Consider the following 21,887-nt stretch of genomic DNA (forward strand, 5'->3'; position numbering starts at 1 on the left):
AAATTTTCTCAGCTGTCTCTTGTTATTGCTCCTTGTGAAGGACTAGAGTTCATTAGTGGTCAGTTCTTTGCTCTGTTCTTCCAACAACTCCTCCACATCAGCATCATCCAGCCTAGCTAGTTCAACAACCCTCGTACCGTTTTCATATTAACGAATGATCTCTTGTTTTTCCTCTATCATCATCCTCACAACTATTTTCTTAGGTTGAATTTTACCACTGACTTCCTTGGGACCCATGGCGTGATATATAATACAAACTTTTATGTTTAAAAAACAAGAAAGCAGAAAAACAATGAAATTCTTATCAAAGAATTTCTGTTCCAAATGTGGCCCTTCTCCACTTGGATGCGCACCTCCAGCTGATGTTGAAAAGTCCCTGGAATACTCTGTGATTGCCTGAGCCACTGTGAGAGAGCCTAAATTTTGTCTTGTCTTATTTCCTGGGCAGTGTTTGGCTCCAGCTCTGTACAGGTTTTTTCAGTTTCATCCCTTTTATTTCAGCAGTGGCTGTCAGATGCAGGCTCTGTTGACCCTTTGACACAGCTTCTGCCTTATCAGTTCATGTAAGGCAAAAGCTGTCTGCCTCAGAAATTTTAGGCTTCATCGGGTTCAGTCCCATGTCACCTTCCTCCCTCCCTCAGCACTCGGTCTGTTTATAAATGCCTTGGTCTTGGGTTAAGGCTTTGTGACCAATAACTTGGCATGCTCTGCAGCTCTTTTGTCTCCTGATGGGCTATGTGATCTAGCTCCTTTCCAACTGTTTCCATGTGGTTCATTATCAGAATCAAGGAAGGGTAGCTCGAGTCTCTGTAGAGTTGGACTTTACAAGGGGCTTGTTTTGTGTATTCTTGGGGGTTTGACTACACATGGATCATATGCAGGGCATGTCAAATGATCATATGAGTGGACTTATCGTTTCCATCCCATTACCACAGAGTAGAACATTGAGAACGCATTTTTCCTTGGGCTTTGCGAGACCTTTGAGTATTCCCAGGAAGAAATCTTCACATCAGCTTGGAACTAGCAGACTACATCATATGTGGTCCTGTACCTGAATCTCAAGGCTTCCATTGTAGATGTCTTTCAGCTGGACTGGAGTAGGTGGGAGTTCCTGTATCTTTACCCTCCAGTTTTGCTGTTGTGATGTTTTCAAGACAGAAGACATTTGCGGGCATGGTACTGTAATCTTCTGACTACTTGGTGGCTAGCTCAGCCATAGTTTCCAGACCCTTCTGGCCGGTTGTCAGAATCCACACGTTTTTTCGCATTTTCCCTGTTTCAGTATATGAGTTTGGAGATGTTCGTCAATGGTTCAAGGCTCTTTCCATATCTTCGCATCTGGAGTTTCTAGCTCAGGTCTACAGTATCACCATTAGTTTAATTTGCAGGTGTCTGATCTCTTTTTGTGTCTGACCATATTGTCACCAAGACAAAAGATAGTTTTTTGGCACTTTCATCTTTTCCTCTCTGTCACCTGTCTTATGTCTCGGTTCCGGTGGTCCTCTTCTTTTTGTCCTGATTGTTTATTGATCAACATCACATGTTGAATACTGTTGCCTCATATCATTTGGTATTGGCTGAGCTGCTTTTGTTTTGCGTTTGATGTCAATAATTTGTCGGCTGTGTTTTTGCAAGTTGTCCTTTACATTTTTTCACCTTTGTTCTGCTCATTTTCCTTCTAAACCTTCTTAATCACAGGATCAAGTTTTTTCCATCTCTGATTTTTTACAGGGGTGTGTTGTTGTTTGCTCTCACTTACGTTAGTAGAGTTAGGGAGCTTCATACCCTCCTTTGAAAGCATGAAGTCTCTTCGTTTTCAGTCTTCTACTTTTCTAGCTAAAAAATGAGATGGCAGACTTCCAGAGGGGTCCTTTGGTTGTTGATTCTTAATTTGTTTGACCAGGGGTGCCTTATTTGTTGTGTGGTTGCAGCTGTCTGTCATTATTTCTGTGCCAGTTAAAATGCTTTGGGGAATGCATTGATAGTTTACTAGGTGTCCTTGGTACCTCGTTTCAAGGCCCATTTGTTTCAGGTCATCCGCAGTGTTATCAAGTTTAGCCAGCCTGTGGTCTGCCCTCTGGCTCATGATATATGATTTGCAGAAATTTGTGACTTTGTTCCCTGTATTTGCAATATCTTGGGCTGATATTCAGGCTCATTGTTCTGATGGTCTAGCAGGGTTTTGGCAGCTTGTTGCCTTGTTAATGTGCAAGGGATACAGTGGGGTTTGTGGCATTGCATAGCATTACTCATTGCTAATACTGTACCCTCTTTTTTTTTTTTTTATGGGAGTGGGGTTCTTGGCGTGAGCTTTTCTCTGCCCTTGATGAGTTTCCTTTTTGTTTTCTTCTGTGTGGTGAGACAGCAACAAGGAGTCACCTTGGATCTCTCCCAGAAAACTCATTAAATATAATGAAATTCCTCTTGCTAGTAGTTCCATAGTGGCATTCAGGACCTTCCTTTTCCCTTTCCCTTTCCCTTTCAAGTGAATTAATTTTGCTTCTAATTGGCTCATGGCTGAGGAGCTATACTGGCAGATCAGGGAGCATCCAGTGCTGCCACATGGTAGCAGACAATTGGTATTTGAAGGTGAATGATCTAACTATGGGTACAGTAGCTCATTTTCAGACCTGTAGATTTGCCTTTCTGTTGGCTTATTTGTTGGGATGATAGATCATCCCCTGCTCTCTGTACCTCTGTAAGAAGGCCAGGTTTTGGCTTCTGGTTTCTGGTAGGCTTTTAATAAAACTCAAGAGCCTGGTGTGACTTAAATTGAGTGGAGCTAACCCAGCAACTAGCAACTTGTCAAAAGGTCATCTATAGTTGTAGCCACCAGAAAGAGGCATTTCATTACGTTCATTGCTGACTTTATGTTTTCTAGTTACTGTTTGGGTTATCACTATAAATTTTGTGTCAATGTTTGCAAATGATAAATTTGGTGACAAAATGTTAAAAAATGAATGTTCTAGAATATAGATACAAAAAAGTTAATTGGTAATAGAATGTGGTGACAGCACCGAATATATAAATATTTATGAACATTTCATCTTTCCTCATTTTTTTTAATGTAAATAAAAAACGGAAAGGTTCGCGTATGATTGTCTGCATAACTGTAAAAATAAAATAAACTTAAATATCACACTTTCCCATCAGGTAATTTACAAAGCAAATAGAAAATATGCATGACCATAGCAATTATTATCGTGAGTGATGAGGGGGAGTTGGTCGAAGGGATCTCTGGTTGGTCCCCCAGCAGTGCATACTGGGAAACACTTATAGCAATGAGACCAAAGTGACAGGCTGCCACTGTCAAAGGAAGTATTAGACTAGCTAAACTGTGATAACACAATGAATTTGAATTTATAAATCCACCAAAGGTTTTGCCAAGGTTGCATGGAAAGCTAATACAGCTACTTAATTCATATTTTCCTAACTTCTGAGGAAACATATGGAATGAGGCAGAAATTACAGTACTTTATCAACCCTATCACTCAAAAGCAGTGAATCTATAATATTGTTGAAAATTTTACCACACACAAAGTCAGTCCCATGACTGAATGGCTGCGAGGTAGTCCTTCTGCCAACAGTTTCACCTGAAAGTCTACAAACTTTGATTGATTTAGTCCATGAAGATACACATTCCTTGGAACCAAGCCATCTGCTTGGTTGCAAGGAATAATCTTCAGAAGAGCAACCGTACCAGGATGCTTGTGTGGCTAATACACAGGCTTGGAATAATTCTTCCAAGGCATGGCCTTTTGGGTGTATAAAATGGGCCGTAATCCACACCCACATGAAGGAACTACTGAACATATCTGGTGCACAGCAAACAAATCTTTTAAGTCTCCCCCCCCCCCCCTCCCCCTCTAATAATGGAGCCATATACTCTAAATGTCTGTTGTAGAAATAGTCATTTGCAGAATTTAACTTCATCTTGTACGTGAAGTTAAGTTCTGTCTTACCACCACCTACATACTGGTATGAACAATCTACCATTTGTGAGAGCAAGTGGGTATAAATTGAATATAAATGAGTATAAATTGAATAAGTTTTGATTTACGAAAGACCTGGATAAATAATGGTTTGGGGACAGGGTTGTTGATTTGTGGAACCAATTACCACGTAACTTAATAGAAGTAGGATCATTTGATTGCTTCAAGCAGCAGGTTAGACATATATATGAATGAGATTGGATAGATATGAATAGAAGCTGCCTCGTATTGGTCAATAGGCCTTCTGCAGTTACCTTCATTCTTATGTTCTTATGTTCATTTGGCTCTTAAAGGTGATGACCATCTGCCCATTAGTGAAAGTACTGCTTGACCTAGTAAACCAGACATGGTTTTCTAGAGGTACTTTGTGTCAAGGGCATCTTAGAAAAGTTATGAATGGTGTTACAGTAATGCCTAAATCTCAAACCAAGGAGATAGGATAGCATCTTTGAAAATTATGAAAATAAACTAAGCCTTTCAAAATATGCATTTTGTTTTCAAAATGTTATGTTAAAATTTGTCATACTATTGGTTACTAGGCTCTACTTCATAATGAGTTAGATGGAAGAAAGCTAAAACAACAAAAGGTCATCCAACACAGCACAGTTGTTGCAACTAGATAGTTGAGGTGATAGTTTGGTAAAAAGGCAGCAGAGCTAAACATGTATAGATGTGTTGGCTGTTGCCATCATTATAGTACAATATGTGATACTTACAGTATTACTTTTTACTTAATGACCATTATGGACAGTTACACAGAAATTAAATTTTCCTTGTGCAGTCATAGTAGAAACCATTTTGTTGACGGTGCATGAATCTATTTCTTTTAAGGCATTTTTTTTATATAATTTTCTTCTTAAACGGAACAAGTTGAGTAATAGAATTGTGTTCATAAATTAAAGAAATTGGTCTGTTTGAAGAATAAGAATGATTTTGAGTTTGCGTTAGATGAATTTTGTCTAACTTTCTTAGATGGGTAGTAGGATGGATTTGGGCTTGCTTTCACAAGGGAAAAATTTTGAGTATAATCAGCCTGTACAATTTGTGCATTGTATGGAAAGTAATATTGCACATAATAAAGGGGAAAATACTCTTGAGAGCTCAGGATGAAAAAAATGTGATTCAGAAAGGCCATAAAACAAGATAATTGTGATGAGTCATAAGAATATTCAAATGTGATGCACCAACAAAAACTCAGTTGTGTGAATCTCTGGCACCTTATTTATGCAAGATTATACAAGACAAATACAGCTATGTTTTTGCAGAGTTGCCCCTCATGCAATTGGAATGTTAATACCAAAACTCAAACCTGTGAGCTGTGAGAATCAGTATTGACCGAATTCCTGCATATTAATTAAAGAGTGACTACATATAATAAGATAAGGTGAAAAAACATGGAAAATGATTTTTATTTTGTTTTGTTATCTAATGATACACATTTGTTTATTATTATTATTATTATTATTATTATTATTATTATTATTATTATTACAGTTATTATTATTATTATTATTATTATTATTATTATTATTCAGTACTGTATATGCTTAAGAAATTGTGTTTTGCTCACTATCGAAATGTTATGAACTTAAACATTTAACTTTCTCACAGATATCATCATCAGAAATAATTATAATACAGTTTTCGGCAGTTTTAGAACTCAAAACTTTATTTTCAAGCTTAATTATATACAGTATATATATATACTGTGTGTGTGTGTATGTATATATATATATATATATATATATATATATATATATATATATATATATATATATATATATATATATATATATATATATATATATATAATATATATAATATAATATAATGCGAACAAAGCCTGAATGGTCCCCAGGACTAGATGTGACTGAAAACTCACACCCCAGAAGTGACTCGAACCCATACTCCCAGGAGCAACGCAACTGGTATCTACAGGGCGCCTTAATCCGCTTGACCATCACGACTGGACATAAGGAAGTGATAGCCGAAGCTATTTGAACCACTTCCCCCCGGCACTCGGATGGTAATCTTGGGCATAGCATTTTATCAAATCACCTCATTCTTTGGGGCACACGTAAGGAACACAAATGCGAACAAGCCTGAATATAGTCCTGGGGACCATTCAGGCTTGTTCGCATTTGTGTTCCTCACGTGTGCCCCAAAGAATGAGGTGATTTGATAAAATGCTATGCCCAAGATTACCATCCGAGTGCCGGCGGGGAAGTGGTTCAAATAGCTTCGGCTATCACTTCCTTATGTCCGGTCGTGATGGTCAAGCGGATTAAGGCCCCCTGTAGATATCAGTTGCGTTGCTCCTGGGAGTATGGGTTCGAGTCACTTCTGGGTTGTGAGTTTTCAGTCATATATATATATATATATATATATAATATGTACCTGTATGTAATATATATATATACAATAGAATATACAGTAGACTCGGTCTTAAATCTCATATGCTGCTGTTTATTTGTGGTATTTTACATATATTTATACAGTTCTGCAGATATTTTCTAATATTTTCTTAATTCATAATTTCTCTGTGATTAGGATAATATGCATGCATTTCAAGATTTAAATGTGAGCAATGTCTATTCTCAGTCATGTAATGCAAAGTATAATCTGTTTTATATATACTGTATATATATATAGAATTAGATCACTGAATAGGATGGGCATCCTTTACAGGTCAGCATGACCACTGACGGTCAGGGTACCAGCGGAGAAGGTGCCTCAGAGGTTGAGAAGAGCCATTCAGATGTCCACGATATGCAACATAACTCCTTCTGTTATTGCTTCAACTCCAAGAAAAATATCTCGATACAAACTAATTACATGGCCATGGGGAAAAAAAACAAAAAGCCATATTCTTGTGCACAATGTCAATATGCTACTGCTTCAAAAAGTAATCTCATTATTCATCTTCGTACTCATACTGGGGAAAGACCATATTCCTGTCCTGAATGTTCATTTACTGCTTCCTTTGAATATAACCTGAAAGTTCATATGAGAACCCACACTGGTGAGAAGCCATATACATGTCCAAGCTGTCCTCTAAAGTTTGCTCAGAAAGCTCACTTGAAAAATCATCTTTTTACCCATACCGGAGAAAAACCCTTTTCCTGTCAGTTATGCTCAGCTAAATTCAGCCGTAGGAGCAATCTGAGGAGACATATTAGGACACATCAATGAACTTTTAATATTTGCATTGTATATGATGTCATATCTTCTGGCTGAAGGATGTATGTATATATATGTGTGTGTGTGTGTGTGTGTGTGTGTGTGTGTGTAAAACATGATGAAATTAACAAGTGATGAACAATGGGACAATATCAGACCACGAAGGAAGGATTAAGACAGGAATTTTCTTAAGTACTTTCGTATTTAATATTGAATCTTCAGAAGATGCATTAGAAGATTTACAGTTCAGAGGTGTGGATATATAAGCAGAAATGAAGTGAGAAACAATGTCTTTAATGATAATAAGGGATATTAATAAGGTATTATTTGAATAAATGTGTGTCAATGATCCCACTCAAATTATCCCTTAACTCATCAATCAAAAATGGATCTAATTTATACAGACCACTACTTCAAATGTTCAAATTACATGACTTCATAATCTGTATTAAAGCAGATTCATTAATGTTTCTATTGAAAGTAATTTTACAATTCGTTATTGAAGAAGCCCTCTCCCAATCAATTTGGTGAGAACTTTCTGACAAAGAAACAAACAAAGCATTAGACACTTAGCCGTGTCTTACAGTGTAAAGCCATGTCTTATTTTGTAAGACATGGCCAATTGTCTAATGCTTTGTTTGTTCGTTTGTCAGAAAGTTCTCACCAAATTGATTGAGAGAAGGCTTCTTCAATAATGAATTATAAAAGCATTTTCAGTAGAAACAATATTGAATCTGCTTTAATACAGATTACAATCATGTAATTTGAACATTAGTTGTGGTCTGCATAATTTAGTTCCATTTTTGATTGAATAATTAGAGGGGGTTTGAGTGGAATCATTGATACACATTTGTCCCAATAATACCATATTAATATCCCTTATATCATTAAAGACATTGTTTCTCGCCTCATTCCTACTTATATATCCACACCACTGAACTGTAAATCCATCCCTCTGAAGATGTATTATTAAATACAAAAGTACCTAAAGAAATAACTGTCTTAATCCTTCCTTCGTGGTCTGACACAGTCATATATATATACATGTGTGTGTGTGTGTGTGTGTGTGCATATATATATTATACAGTATATTACATTATATATATTATATATAGTATATTATACTATTATATAGAATATATTTATTATATATATTATATAGATTGTATTATTATATTATATTTTTTATATTATATAGATTATATTTATATATGTCATATTTATTATATACTGTAATATTATATATATGTATATGGGTATGGGTAATATATATATATATACAGAGAGAGAGAGAGAGTATCTAGTAGCCAGAATGCACTATTTGACCTACTATGCAAGGCTCAATTTGCCTAATAAGCCAAGTTTTCATGAATTTATATATTTTTTCTTATGCAATGATAAACCTATCCATTTCATTATGTATGAGTTCATTTTTTTTTTTAATTTGAGTTTAAACTAACATAGATATATGACCGAATCTAACAAACCCTACTTAACCTAACCTAAACTAATATAACTAAGTCAACAATTTATGTTCTTAATATAATATAATGATAAGAATTGAAAAAAGCAATTGGAAACCGTTAATTGAAAATAAAGAAAATCACTCGGCCTATTAGGCAAATTGGGCCTTGCATAGTAGGCTGAGAAGTGTGTTCTGGTTACTAGGTACGACATATATATATATATATATATATATATATATATATATATATATATATATATATATATATATATATATATATATATATATATATATATATATATATATATATATTATACAGTACAGGGGTACCTTGGTTTAAGAGTTTAATCCGTTCCTGGAGACAGCTCGTAATCCGAAAACTCGTAAACTGAAGCTAATTTCCCCACAAGAAATAATGGGAAATGATTAATCCGTTCCTGACTACCCAAAAACCTCACTTCAAACTAAATTTTATACCTAATTCATCTAAATCTACACTACAAAAGTATGTTCAAGTTACTATTTACCCTTTCTGTTGGCATATGGAAGATGGTGAGGAAGAGGGAGGAGGAGAGGTGTTACTGTTTGGAAGGGGAGTCCCCTTCCATTATAACATCAGGCAGTGAGAACTTCACTGGTGTGCACACTCTGGCACGTTTTGCCTGCATACCACTAGGAGTTGCTTGTCTTATTAAGGATCTGTCTAAAGATACTTGTTTTTCCCTATATTTTAACACTTGTCTGTAGTAAGACATCACATTGTTATTTAAAAGGTCAATGCAGCGGCCTGCTACAGCTTTATCTGGGTGAGTTTTTTCAACAAAACTTTGCAGTTCTTCCCATACTTCACACATTTTCTTAATGAAGGAACATCCTCTACTGCCTCTACTCATAACTATTTTCTAAGGTTGAACCTTACTACTGGCTTTCTTGGGACCCATGGCGAGATATATAGTAACAACTTTTATGCTCAAATGGCCAAAAATCCGACAAAAAACTGTAAATCCTTATGAAAAATTCAGGCGGGATAGTCACTGGGCGCGAAGCACTGGTAAACTGAGGCGTGATCGCCATGTCACCACGCGCTAGTCGACCTGTACGCGTATCAACACCCTCGTCTTCCAATGCAAATTTTCCGAGCAAATCCTGCTCATATTCTGAAAAACTCGTATACAGGGACACTCACTCGTATTCCGAGGTACCACTGTATATGGACCTTCCTCTTTTTCAAATCCGCAAGCTCCTACAAACACAACCAGAGGTGGTAACCTCCCCCCCCTCTCTCTCTCTCTCTCTCTCTCTCTCTCTCTCTCTCTCTCTCTCTCTCTCTCTCTCTCTCTCTCTCTCTCTCTCTCTCTCTCATATATATATATATATATATATATATATATATATATATATATATATATATATATATTAATAATTCTAACACGAATTTTCTCTATCTTTCTTACGTTTCTTTTCACTGTTGATGGTAATTCAAAGATCAATTCTCCAAAATTCATTTTTATTTTGGAGAATTGATCTTTGAATTACCATCAACAGTGAAAAGAAACGTAAGAAAGATAGAGAAAATTCATGTTAGAATTATTAATCTTACTTTTTCGGTCATATTTAATAATATATGTCTACAGGAAAGAACACTACCAAAATATACTACTGTAATATATATATATATGTCGTACCTAATAGCCAGAACGCACTTCTCAGCCTACTATGCAAGGCCCGATTTGCCTAATAAGCCAAGTTTTCATGAATTAATTGTTTTTCGTCTACCTAACCTAACCTAACCTAACTTTTTCGGCTACCTAACCTAACCTAACCTATAAAGATAGGTTAGGTTAGGTAGGGTTGGTTAGGTTCGGTCATATATCTACGTTAATTTTAACTCCAATAAAAAAAAATTGACCTGATACATAATGAAATTGGTAGCTTTATCATTTCATAAGAAAAAAATTAGAGAAAATATATTAATTCAGGGAAACTTGGCTTATTAGGCAAATCGGGCCTTGCATAGTAGGCTGAGAAGTGAGTTCTGGCTACTAGGTACGACATATATATATATATATATATATATATAGTGTATTTGGGTAGCAGTCTTTCTTGTAAACATATGTTGTTGAATGTGACAGAAAGGGTAAGATTAATGATTCTAACACGAATCTTCTAAATATTTCTTACGTTTTTCTTCACTGTCGGGGTTAATTGAAAAATTAACTCTCCAAAGTTCATTTTCTCATTTTTTTATTAATGGTCTGACGCCTAAAAGCATTCACAAGGACTTCTCACATTTTCAAAGACAGGTTTGTCTTTGAAAAACAACTAACACAACACTTGTACCCCCCTATTAGACTGTTTTACTGGAACTTCTTTTTGACGGCTCATAAAACGGAGGAAAGTATCCTGAAAGATATTAATAGGAACGTTATCCCTACACACAAAAATCAGAAGATACAATTGACAATTAACTACAAAAACAAGTAAACGGCCAACCTACTCATGAAAAACTCTCCGGACACCAAACAGAACGCCTTGAAAGAAACCAATGTCGTCTATGCCTTCACATGCCCACTTGGGGACTGTCAGCCCCAAAGATCTCAGTATATTGGCAAGGCAACAATGTCTCTTTCTAGGCGATTAACAATAAACAAACAACAGGGCTCTATCAAGGAACATAAAATCTCTCACAACCAGACCATCACCAGAGAAATCTTAACAAGCAACACAGAAATCATCGATAGATACAGTGATAGCAGGAGACTCGACATCAGCGAGGCCCTACACATCAAAAAGTCATCACCAGCAATCAACAGCCAATGAACACATAACTATATTCTACCCACTTCAAAGCCTCGAACCAACATAGAAGCAGCAAGAGAAAATATAGGCCAATAGGCCTTCTGTAATTACTTTGTTTTTATATTCAATATATACCCATTGATTCGTGTTCTGGCTTTTGCCCTCTCGCCCAAAAACATTTGTGTGATATCACCTTACCCAAAATGAATATAAGCATGAAATGATGTGTAAACCTGTCTTTGAAAATGTGAGAAGTCCTTGCGAAACGCTTTTAGATGTCAGACCATAAATAAAAAATGAGAAAATGAACTTTGGAAAGTTAGTTTTTCAATTACCCCAAAGTGAAGAAAAACGTAAAAAATATTGAGAAGATTCGTGTTAGAATCATTAATCTTATCCTTTCAGTCATATTTAACAACATATATATATATATATATATATATATATATATATATAATATAGGAAGGGAGTACCACCTCTAGCTGGAAGAAGGGGGACCCATAGCCTCGGAGGAAACCACGCATAACGCATTAGAGGGAATGTTTAGATCCCCTCCAATACAGTTTCTGTGTGCTTTTCTCCTACCACCCCCTTCCTTGAATATTTTTTGTGCTTTATTATGCATTTGATGGTTACAAGATATACATGGGTTGATACAAAAATAATAATGCAAAAAGGTGCTTAAAGGTTATGGATCTCTTGAAGAACACAACAATGGGAAACATTGATGAATGTCACAGACGGGTTCGATCATTGTTGCAAGTCAAACACTTCTTCGAATTCCTCTGAAGTTGGACTAGTGCCCAAGACGCAACAGGCATTTCCCCTTTGAATCGCAACACTGAGGCGCTGGAACAAGAAACTTTTTGCTCTCTGGTCTTTTGTAGCGCTGATCAATTTGTCCCCCAATTCCTTCAGGAACTTCAATGCACATTTTCCCCACGAACCGAGGGTCTCCGAGCCGATCGGAACAAAGCTGTAGCAGTGTGCTAGACCTCTGTATTTAATAATTTTCTGCGATTCCCTGAAAGAAGCAGCACCACCGCTTTCACGTGTGCTGTAGTGGAGGTAGGTACTGGCCAGTGTGGCAGCGCACGTGTAGTCCCATACCACTTGCTTACCATCCTTCCAAGGTAGCAAGGTGACCCCATCAGGGCGCTTCTGAGGGTCGTTAGGTCTGGATAAGTGTGGTTCTCTTTGTGCCGGGCAGCGGGCTGTGGCGAGGCTCCTCTTGATGATGTCGTTGACTTCTTCATGTCTTGCAATTTTACCCTGTGATTTACGACATACCAGACCATGACGACCATATTGGTCTGCCATCGCAGTTCCGCAGATGCACCTATGTTCGGTGAGGATGGGGGCGGCAAGGCGAAGGGCAACTCCAATGCGGAGAGCGTCATGACTGAGGCGAGTTCCCAGGGCTGCATTGGGCACAGCAAATAAAAAATCCCCGGCGTGGGGTGCTGTTACCGCTAGGAGGCGGGCTTTGTTTTCAGCATCAGCGTTGTCAATCATTGCTGTGAATCATATATATATATATATATATATATATATATATATATATATATATATATATATATATATATATATATATATATATATATATATTTATATATATATATAAAGATATTATTATGTTTTACCAAGAAAGTAAATGGGTGTGTGTGTGTGTGTGTGTTTGTATATAAATGTGTATAAATATAAATGCAAACTGTAAGCTCTTTAATCCCTCCAGGATTTGATCCTGGGCCGCTAGAATACCGCTCGGGCAGCGATTGCTGCCTGAGTGTGTGTGTATTCCATCACCATATTTTATATGGTGATGGAATCTACTTGAATACATATTTTTATTCCATTTGCAAGTTTTGCTGCATGTTGTAAAACATAAAATTCATTACTGTATTTACATCTAGCTATACTGGTATAATTCAGGACTTAGAATAAATTTTAGAAAGACTCAAGAGCATCTAGCTTTCTGACCTCAGCATATGATAACATGTAAAGCATCCTTTCCCTGCAGTGATTCTAGTTAGTAATATTTACTGAAAAAATTAATGAAGTACACTTGATTATATCTTGTCCACTACCTAGTTAATTGCATTTAATGAAGAAACCTAAATTTATATATTTAGGTTCAAAAAATTAGTATTAAAAAGTCCACTTGATGTTGTTAACCAAATGGAGCTTAGCTGTCTAGAAGTTATGTATGTCTTTCAGTGTGTTATATAATACAAGTTTCACAAGTTTCAGTATGCTGTATAACACTTGCAGTGATTTGTTTTGCTAAGTTTAGTATACTACTACAGTAAGTACATCTCAGGGCTGGACTTCAGATTTTTGCTGTTAAAATTATTCAGGGCTGTTTTGTACATATTGAGTATTTCTATCTCATTGCACTGTAATTGGAATAAACATAAATAATGTGTCATTCATATCCTGTCCAAAATAATTATAATTTGGCCATCAATTATTGTGTCTATGTGGCAATTGGACTCCCTAAAAAATTAAAATAAATCAATCATTAATTGTATTAAGAGAATAACACATTCCTGGTCTGTGTTTCAATTTTTTATATATACAGTACTGTGTGTGTATATATATATATATATATATGTATGTATATATATGTGTATATATATATATATATATATATATATATATATTATATATATATATATATGTATATATATATATGTATATATATATATATATATATATATATATATATATATATATATATATATATATATATATATATATATATAAAATAAATGTAATTTGAGAAAAATTATATATTAAAAATTTTTAATCTTTGTGTCTTTGAAGCTAGTGTGTCCATAAGATCAGTTCTGCCTCTATCTTTAAAACCCAACATGGATATAAATTTTACTATGAAACCTTTACACCTACTGGAAATACCTGTATTGTGTGAACGTGTTTCTCAGAAATGTAAAAATTATGATTATAGTTGGCAAAGTATGAACTTCAGTTTTGTAGTTTTCATTAGTGTGTTCTTTTTTAAATTGCATTTTCCTCCTTCATTTGTGAATCCATTCCAAATTTTTGGGTTAGTTGTTAGACCAATGGTGTTGAAAATTGGAAATGTATCGAGTATTTGATTTACTTGCTAACTTTTGTCATTGCTTTTATATATCGTTATTTTGTATAAAATAAAGACAGTAATAAAATTTCTTTGAAGGCCTAAAATATACACCATGGGCATGTGCTTAAGCTTTATCACCTCGTTTATCAGCACATGTGAAAGTTGTTTCAGGCAGTCATAATTCTTTTAAACTTAAGATGTCCTGACTTGATAGATTAGGAGTTTTTTTTACAAATTGTCACCTCATATGATATGTTGTGATGCATGTAGAGTGGAAAAAATGTGTGATACCTCAGGTTAAACAGTGTACTGGTGGTTGCCTTTTGATGGCAGACAGCAAATGGTTGCGATACGTATCATCTGAGGTCATGCGGGGGTGCGGGAGACAGTGCTCCTTTTTCATGTTAGATTATGCAGGCAGGTAGTAGTACTGTAGAATTGTTTCTCATAGTGTTGGGTCATTTGTGACCCTGTTAATATTTGTCATTATATATAAAATATATATATCCTTGAATAGTATATGACAGTTTTGTATGTACATACTCAAAGGAGGGACAAAATATTTTATCATATCCACCTCATAAAGTTGGGTGACATTGTATTCTCCATCTACTAACACCCAAAATTTATACAGGTTCTACCTCAAATTCTCCTGAATAGATAAATTTTATAAAATAATTGTTTTCATCTGTCCCAAAACGTTAATGGCTAAGCCGTTGGTAGAATGCGACCATGTTAGCAACCGACTAAATTGTAAACTACTGTACAGTGTTTTTACGGTGCACAACATTTTTAAACAAACTTAAATGCGACGTTTTATAAATTATGCTGTTATACAAAATCTTCACAAAACAGCTAGGAGTAAATCATTGCACCATGTGGCTCATCCATGCCCAAACAATGTTCGTGGTTACTTGCATTGGTTCCGAGGATCAACGTCCCCACAGCCTGGTCTCTGACCAGGCCTGCTGTTGGTGGTCTGGTCAACCATTCTTAAACACAAAAATAAAATTGAAATACAACATTATTAAATAGTTATTATTATCAGAAAATAATAACTCTACCTATACCCAAGATTACCAAAAACAGATGTTGAAATATTTTCAAGACACTGTCATACTATGCTTTGAGTACCAGAGTGGCATAGCATCACTGTACTTTCCCTTCATTGACCATATGGGTTACAACAGCGACAGTGGTGCTGAAGGAAGTAAGAAAATAATAAATATATTTCCATTGGGTAAAAAATTAACACATTCACTTTATAACAATGTTTCAATTTTTGGGTCCAATAATAATTATACAGTATATAAATTGCAAACCAAAATAAACTTGGAAATAACATTTCATTCACTTGCACCATTGGGGACTTGAACTTATGACCAGAGTAAAGAGGATGGTTGGGTTGACTGCTCTTTCTGGACCTAAAAAGGCTTTTGACAGAGCTCTTTTTATTTGACCTTCCAGAGTTGTTACCTTGCAATTCAAGTTTTCATTACCACTCCTCATATTGGTGTGTGTTTGTGTAAGGTGTAAGCTGGATATTCAGCCTTAGCCGTGAAAGTGGTAGGATGTACCTAAGTGAAAGCTGCCTGTTGACAGTTGGATGAGTAATTACCTAAGTGTAGTTACAAGATGAGAGCTACGTTTGTGGTGTCCCGTCTCCCCCCAGCACTCGAGTATTTTATATATAGTTCTTCACCTATGTCTAATCTTCTGTTGTCATTGTATCTGTTGATTATTTCTTTATTGTTGTTCAGGATATCTCTAATGATGGTCTGGTTATGTGTCAAAATTGTGTTCTTTATTAGAGCCTTGTTGAGCCTTTAATTTCTATATATCTTAAGTTTAAATAGAACCAGATATTTCTAAATATTAACATGGCAAAATATAAATCAGGACAATAAGGGAATACAATAACATTATTTTGAAATGTATGGTACTAAACAAATATATACAATAAAACTATTAATTTTAAGTGGTCAAAAAGTGATTGGTTGATAATACAGTACTGTACTGTACATGGGAAACGTACAAGTACAGTACGTACTGTTACATAGAGTTCTGTAATTCGGATTTCGGTGACCTGAATCTCCTAGTAATCTGAATGAATACACGTTTGAGTTCTTGACCATTTATCCTGAATAGGAATTCGTTTTAATGAAACTTCTGCCAAACAGGAAACACAAATAAACATCAAGTTTTGAGTTTTTGACCTCTGAACTCGAATACAAATTTGGGTTACGAAGACTTTTGCAAAATGAAAACACAAATAAATTGCAACAAATATATTTTTGGACATTCCCAGTAAAAAATCTGCGAACTTGAATGGGGGTGGGCCATATATAATTTGGTTTATTGAGTGTAGATGGTACTGAAATAAACAAAAATAACAAATCATCAAAATGACTACAGTTAACAACTTTAAATAATACAATAACTGACAAAACCACATCAGTTTCTATAGAAACAAAACAAAAATCATATTAAAAAAAATCATGTACCTTAGATATTAAAAATGGGATGATAGAGGAAATTGACTAGCATGGAAACTGTTTAAAACTATACATACCTGGATTTTACCTGGATGGGGTTCTGGGAGTTCTACTCTCCAAGCCCTGTGCAAGGCTTGATTTATGAGAGTATATACAAATGACTTTTATTTAGTGTAGAATGAAGTTTTCTGATGTACAATAACTCCATTAATCAAAAAGAGTCACTGTAGTTATTTGTAATTTCTAAGTTAGAATCAGAAAGGAAGGTCTGCTGAGTGAGTATCCTGACTAATTCCAGAAAATGATGGCTTAGATAAATCTTGATGAAGCTTTCAATATATCTAGCATTACAACTAGAACATACAGGATATAGTAAACAATACTGGAATGCAATGGAGTAAGAAGATTATCTTTAAATTATGTGATGATTGTATTAGCATTCGTAAAAGTAAACCTTAAGTCTATTTTGGGACAGCATTGTTGAAACAATTTACAGAGTTGATTTTTGGCCAAGAAGCTAATGAACCAATGGAACTGCAGAGTAATTTAATATACTGTATTGTATCTAATATCCTTATCCACATAAATTTGACGGGACAAAATTTATTCTGCAAAAACTGTTTTAGGTATCCTTCATAATGTAAGTCTGTACATTATGAAGGGATAACAATTATTAAAAAAAGAAACGGTAAATTTTAGTTCAATATCAAAATTATATGAAGTTGAGTAAAGAGAATAAGCTCTCTTAACAAGGGTTCTGATTGAATTCTTCATAAATCAGGAACAAAAGAATGAAAATTAGGGCTTAAACAGTGAATGTTGATTTTCTATAAATGGAAGTTTTAATGCCATTATCATTAATTAGTTTAAAATCAAGAAATCATATACAGTATATTTATTTACTTTAAATTCAGTTCAGTACTTAAATTAATACTCAAATGCCAAGAATTCAAGTAATCTTTAAATTTAACAATATGAGAGAGTTCCTTGAAGAGTAAAATGGTGTCTTCCACATATCTTCTATAAGATACCTGTTTAAATTCACGAGAGCAACTCACTAGCCAACTTTTTTCATAAAAGTTAGGAAAATGTTGGTAAGAGACGGACCCAAATGACATTCCATAGCAACTCCATTGATTTGTTTGTAATAACTACTGTACATTATTAAACATAGAAATAAGAGTCTTGAACAGAAAGCCTAATAGTGATTTAATGGTTTCTCATTAAAATCACAACAGCAGTTAGATTTAAGAAATTACTAATCGGTGAAAATATCAACCAGTGGAAGATAAAATTAAAGTCCAAAAATCTAATGAATAAAAAATCTCAAGACCTTCTTACAGTATACTTGCTAATAATGTTTAAGGGCTCCTGGCACGGAATCAAAAACTTTGCCAAATTGCAATTGTATGTAACAATAGTTCATAAACAGTGGTCACGCTGTGCTAAGAACAGGTTTATTCTAGTGCCCTCAACCTGTGAAAGTTTCCTACACTAAAGTCATTCTTCTCAAGGTTTGGGTGCTTGAAAATCAAACTACCTTTGTGTCCTGGTACCTTCTCAATTTTCCTTGCCTGCATTGCTAGTATGTAGCCCCGGGATGGCTTTCTTCCAGATGGACATCTGGATCAAGCTGTTTTGTTGTTCAATTCCTCAGTTGCTAGGCCCTTCATGCTCTTGTGGCGTCTTCTGGTTCAGGTTAGTTTTACCTAGTTTTATTGGTTTTGACTTCAATTATGATATCTGCCTCTGAGCAACTGAGTGGGACAGCCCAAAAATCAGGCTTTTGAGTATTCAAAGTATGAAAATATCCTTTCTGAGCAGGACATTCAGTGCCCCTCAGCCCACCTTTGTTTTTTTTTCCCGTGTTCAGGGTTTATTTTGGAGTCGGGTAAGAATGTGAGTAAGCTGGAATCGGCAAACCTCCGTTGTGCATCGTAGGTGTTGCCACCTAATGATTGTATAAGGTGATCAGATGGCCCAACTGGTAGTTAGGAAGAGCACTGCTTGGCAGTGTATGTGATGCAGAGTAGTACTTGGAAAGGATTTGAGGTCATTCTGAGCTGGATTAAGCTTTGTCCTGTGTCTTCCTAGTGCTAATATGACCCTATATTGTACTGTACTTGATACTAACAAAACCTTGTCCAAGAGAAAGTGTCGTGCTCGGAAATGAGATTTTCATGTACAGTATTTCATATGCACTCGAAACCTGATTTTTTTCTTAACTGTCGTTTTAGATAATAGGCATTCATATTTCAAAACATTTTCCCATAAACACAATGTTAATTATTTTAAATTGAAATTAGTACATTATACTGTACTGTATTTCTTGTTCAACCTCAAGAATTTGAATTGACAATGTGCCATTTTGATATACAATTTGATGTGTCTATGGCTCATTCCTAACAGAATAAGAAATCTTTGCAGGGCTTTTTCAATGAAGAAATAATTATTTATAAAGATAATTTGTAAGACCTGTTGACCAAGTAAAAGAATTGATTAAAAATATAAATACAGTGTAATAAGTAGTTGTTGGTGAAAATACTTGGCTCTCTTTATGAAGATACTCGATCACTTATTACAAAGTGGAATATGAAATTAAAATTGGCTACCAATAAAAGCAAACTTAGAAACCAAAATAATTTCACAAGACTACAAAAAGTTAATGTTTACAGGTGCAGCTGAACAGTGAGAGTCAAGCAAGCAGTTCACGTGGAAGCTTAGAAGCAGTAAAGGTCTCCACAACACTGAAGAAGCTGCACCATATTCTTTCTAAAACAAGAACACCTGATAATGATTCAGCTTTAGTACAAAATTCAGAGCTCATTCAGGAAAAGCCTTTTTCTTGTATATTTTGCTCATTCCGTGCTGTCTGTCAAAGCAAACTGATTGATCACCAACGAACCCATACTGGAGAAAGACCATTTTCATGCCCATTTTGCCAAGCACAATTTGTAAGAAAATCCCATCTGAAGCAACACCTCAGTACTCACACAGATGAGAGACCCTATACCTGTCAATACTGCCCATATCGGTCTCGTAGGATGAGCACTCTGAAGAAGCATCTAGACACACACACAGTGTAAAATGTGATGTATGATGGTATTATTCTTGATATACATTCAGTAGTTATTCAAAAGATATAAGTTTCATGCAGACAATGAGCCAGTAACATGACTGAAGATATGATGTCCAAACCACACATCAGAAAATTAATGAATTATTACATGACTTGATAATGGCCGAAGATGAACTGAAATATCATCGTTTCTTCATCTTCTGATGGGTAGTTTGAATAATATACAGCTTTCATTTTTATGCTATAGTTAAGTTTCTAATGAGAACTAAGGAGCAGAGAATTCAAAAGAAGCAGAATTACTGATGATTATTTAGATATCTGTAATCTAGAAACTAGACAAACTAAAAAAGGGGCATGCATGGACAAGAAAGTTGGCTATATGAAAATTTCACGTGCAGAATTATCTTTCGGCAAAATAGGATGCCAACATGCCTCAAGATATATTAGGCAATTATGACAGAATTGTTAACTCTTCATCGAATATTTTTTTTTTAATTATATATAAACAACAGAAAAACTGATACGTAATTAAATATCCTGGAGACATAATTCACCAAGTAATGATGTTCACATTTCAAAATATATCAGTTAAAATTGGTACAGTAATTCTATTTGCTACAAAATGTCTGAGTAATATGACTAAAAAATTCTCATAAACTAAATAAATAAATAAAAACAGTGGTTGTAATGGAACCCAATAACTGGTCAAGTAAAAGTTTTCTTACTCCAACTCTTAAGCATACTGTCATTATAACATCATATTGCACCATTATTTATGTGTTTTGATTTTGTTATGGCATTTTGAGATGTACTTTACAGTACTGTATATTGTATATGCTGAAACCATATATCTTTAGATTGAGTTTCTTGTAAAAAATATTATAAGTGTAAATTGATACTAGTAGAATCCCTTTTATGTGAGAGATTGCTTTCTTAATTACAGTACTGTACAATAATTCTATTATGATGAATGCACAGTATCTTCTGAAATCCAATTGGACTGTACAGGTGGACCAACATTAAAGAAAGTTAGACATTTAACACTAGGGATCCACTCTTTCAACCATAGCCAATGCATAAATATTACACTGTTCTCAGGACCCATAAAATGTTTATACTTTTTTTTTGGGGGGGGGGGTCATTTCTAATATTATTTATTGGGTCATGACTAACTTTTTCAGTGGTTCAGTGTGCATAGCATTGCTGAATATATACAGCAGTGATGAAAGTGAAATGAAAGTGAATGATGATGTCCAAGATTGTAAGAGAGAAATTATCACGAGCTCAAAATTTGGCGAGGTGTCAGGCAGTTTACAAATACTATACAGTCTGTATTGTATATGCATCACTTGTGCATAATACAGTACAGTATATCATGATATACAAAAAACATAACATACCATAATTATATGACAAGTCATAGAAATAGGTGAATGTGGATTGAGGAGGTATTTCTGGCAGATATTTCGGTTTAAACTGTTAGATGATAAAGGTATGTGAATTTTTTAGGGAAAGGAGGTAATAAGGGTGTGTGCTGGCTGGGGAAAAGTTTGGGACTGAAAGAAAAAAAGTTGGGGTAAAAAAGAACAGGAGCAGACACAGGCATCACCATAACAACACCCTTAAATGTATACCACACAAAAAGCAGGAGTCTTTAAAACAAAATAGATGATTGCTGTGCACACAAGTGCACCTAAACAGTAGATACTGTATTATTGTATTCCTAATAACAGAAACATGGATGAATGTAGAAAAAGTGAATTGACAGATATAC

General features: G+C 35.0%; 1 protein-coding gene across 9 annotated transcripts in view; it reads left to right on the plus strand.

The window, feature by feature from the left end:
- The window catches only part of LOC123745834 (zinc finger and BTB domain-containing protein 7A), a 72,164-nt gene that overhangs the window by 40,988 nt on the left and 9,289 nt on the right, over nucleotides 1-21,887 (plus strand). For 5 of the 9 annotated variants that reach the window (XM_045726878.2, XM_045726879.2, XM_045726874.2 and 2 more), the window contains exon 6: nucleotides 6,681-7,264. The exons of 3 other annotated variants lie outside the window; for them this stretch is intronic. In XM_045726878.2, the coding sequence (XP_045582834.1) occupies nucleotides 6,681-7,184 (504 nt within the window). In that variant the 3' untranslated portion in view covers nucleotides 7,185-7,264. Of the gene's footprint in view, nucleotides 1-6,680; nucleotides 7,265-19,709; nucleotides 20,823-21,887 lie in introns of those variants that run through there. One more of the 9 variants, XM_045726883.2, reaches the window with a different exon arrangement.

The sequence above is a fragment of the Procambarus clarkii genome, chromosome 88 (genome assembly GCF_040958095.1).
Source record: "Procambarus clarkii isolate CNS0578487 chromosome 88, FALCON_Pclarkii_2.0, whole genome shotgun sequence".
In the NCBI taxonomy this organism is placed as follows: Eukaryota; Metazoa; Arthropoda; class Malacostraca; order Decapoda; family Cambaridae; genus Procambarus; species Procambarus clarkii.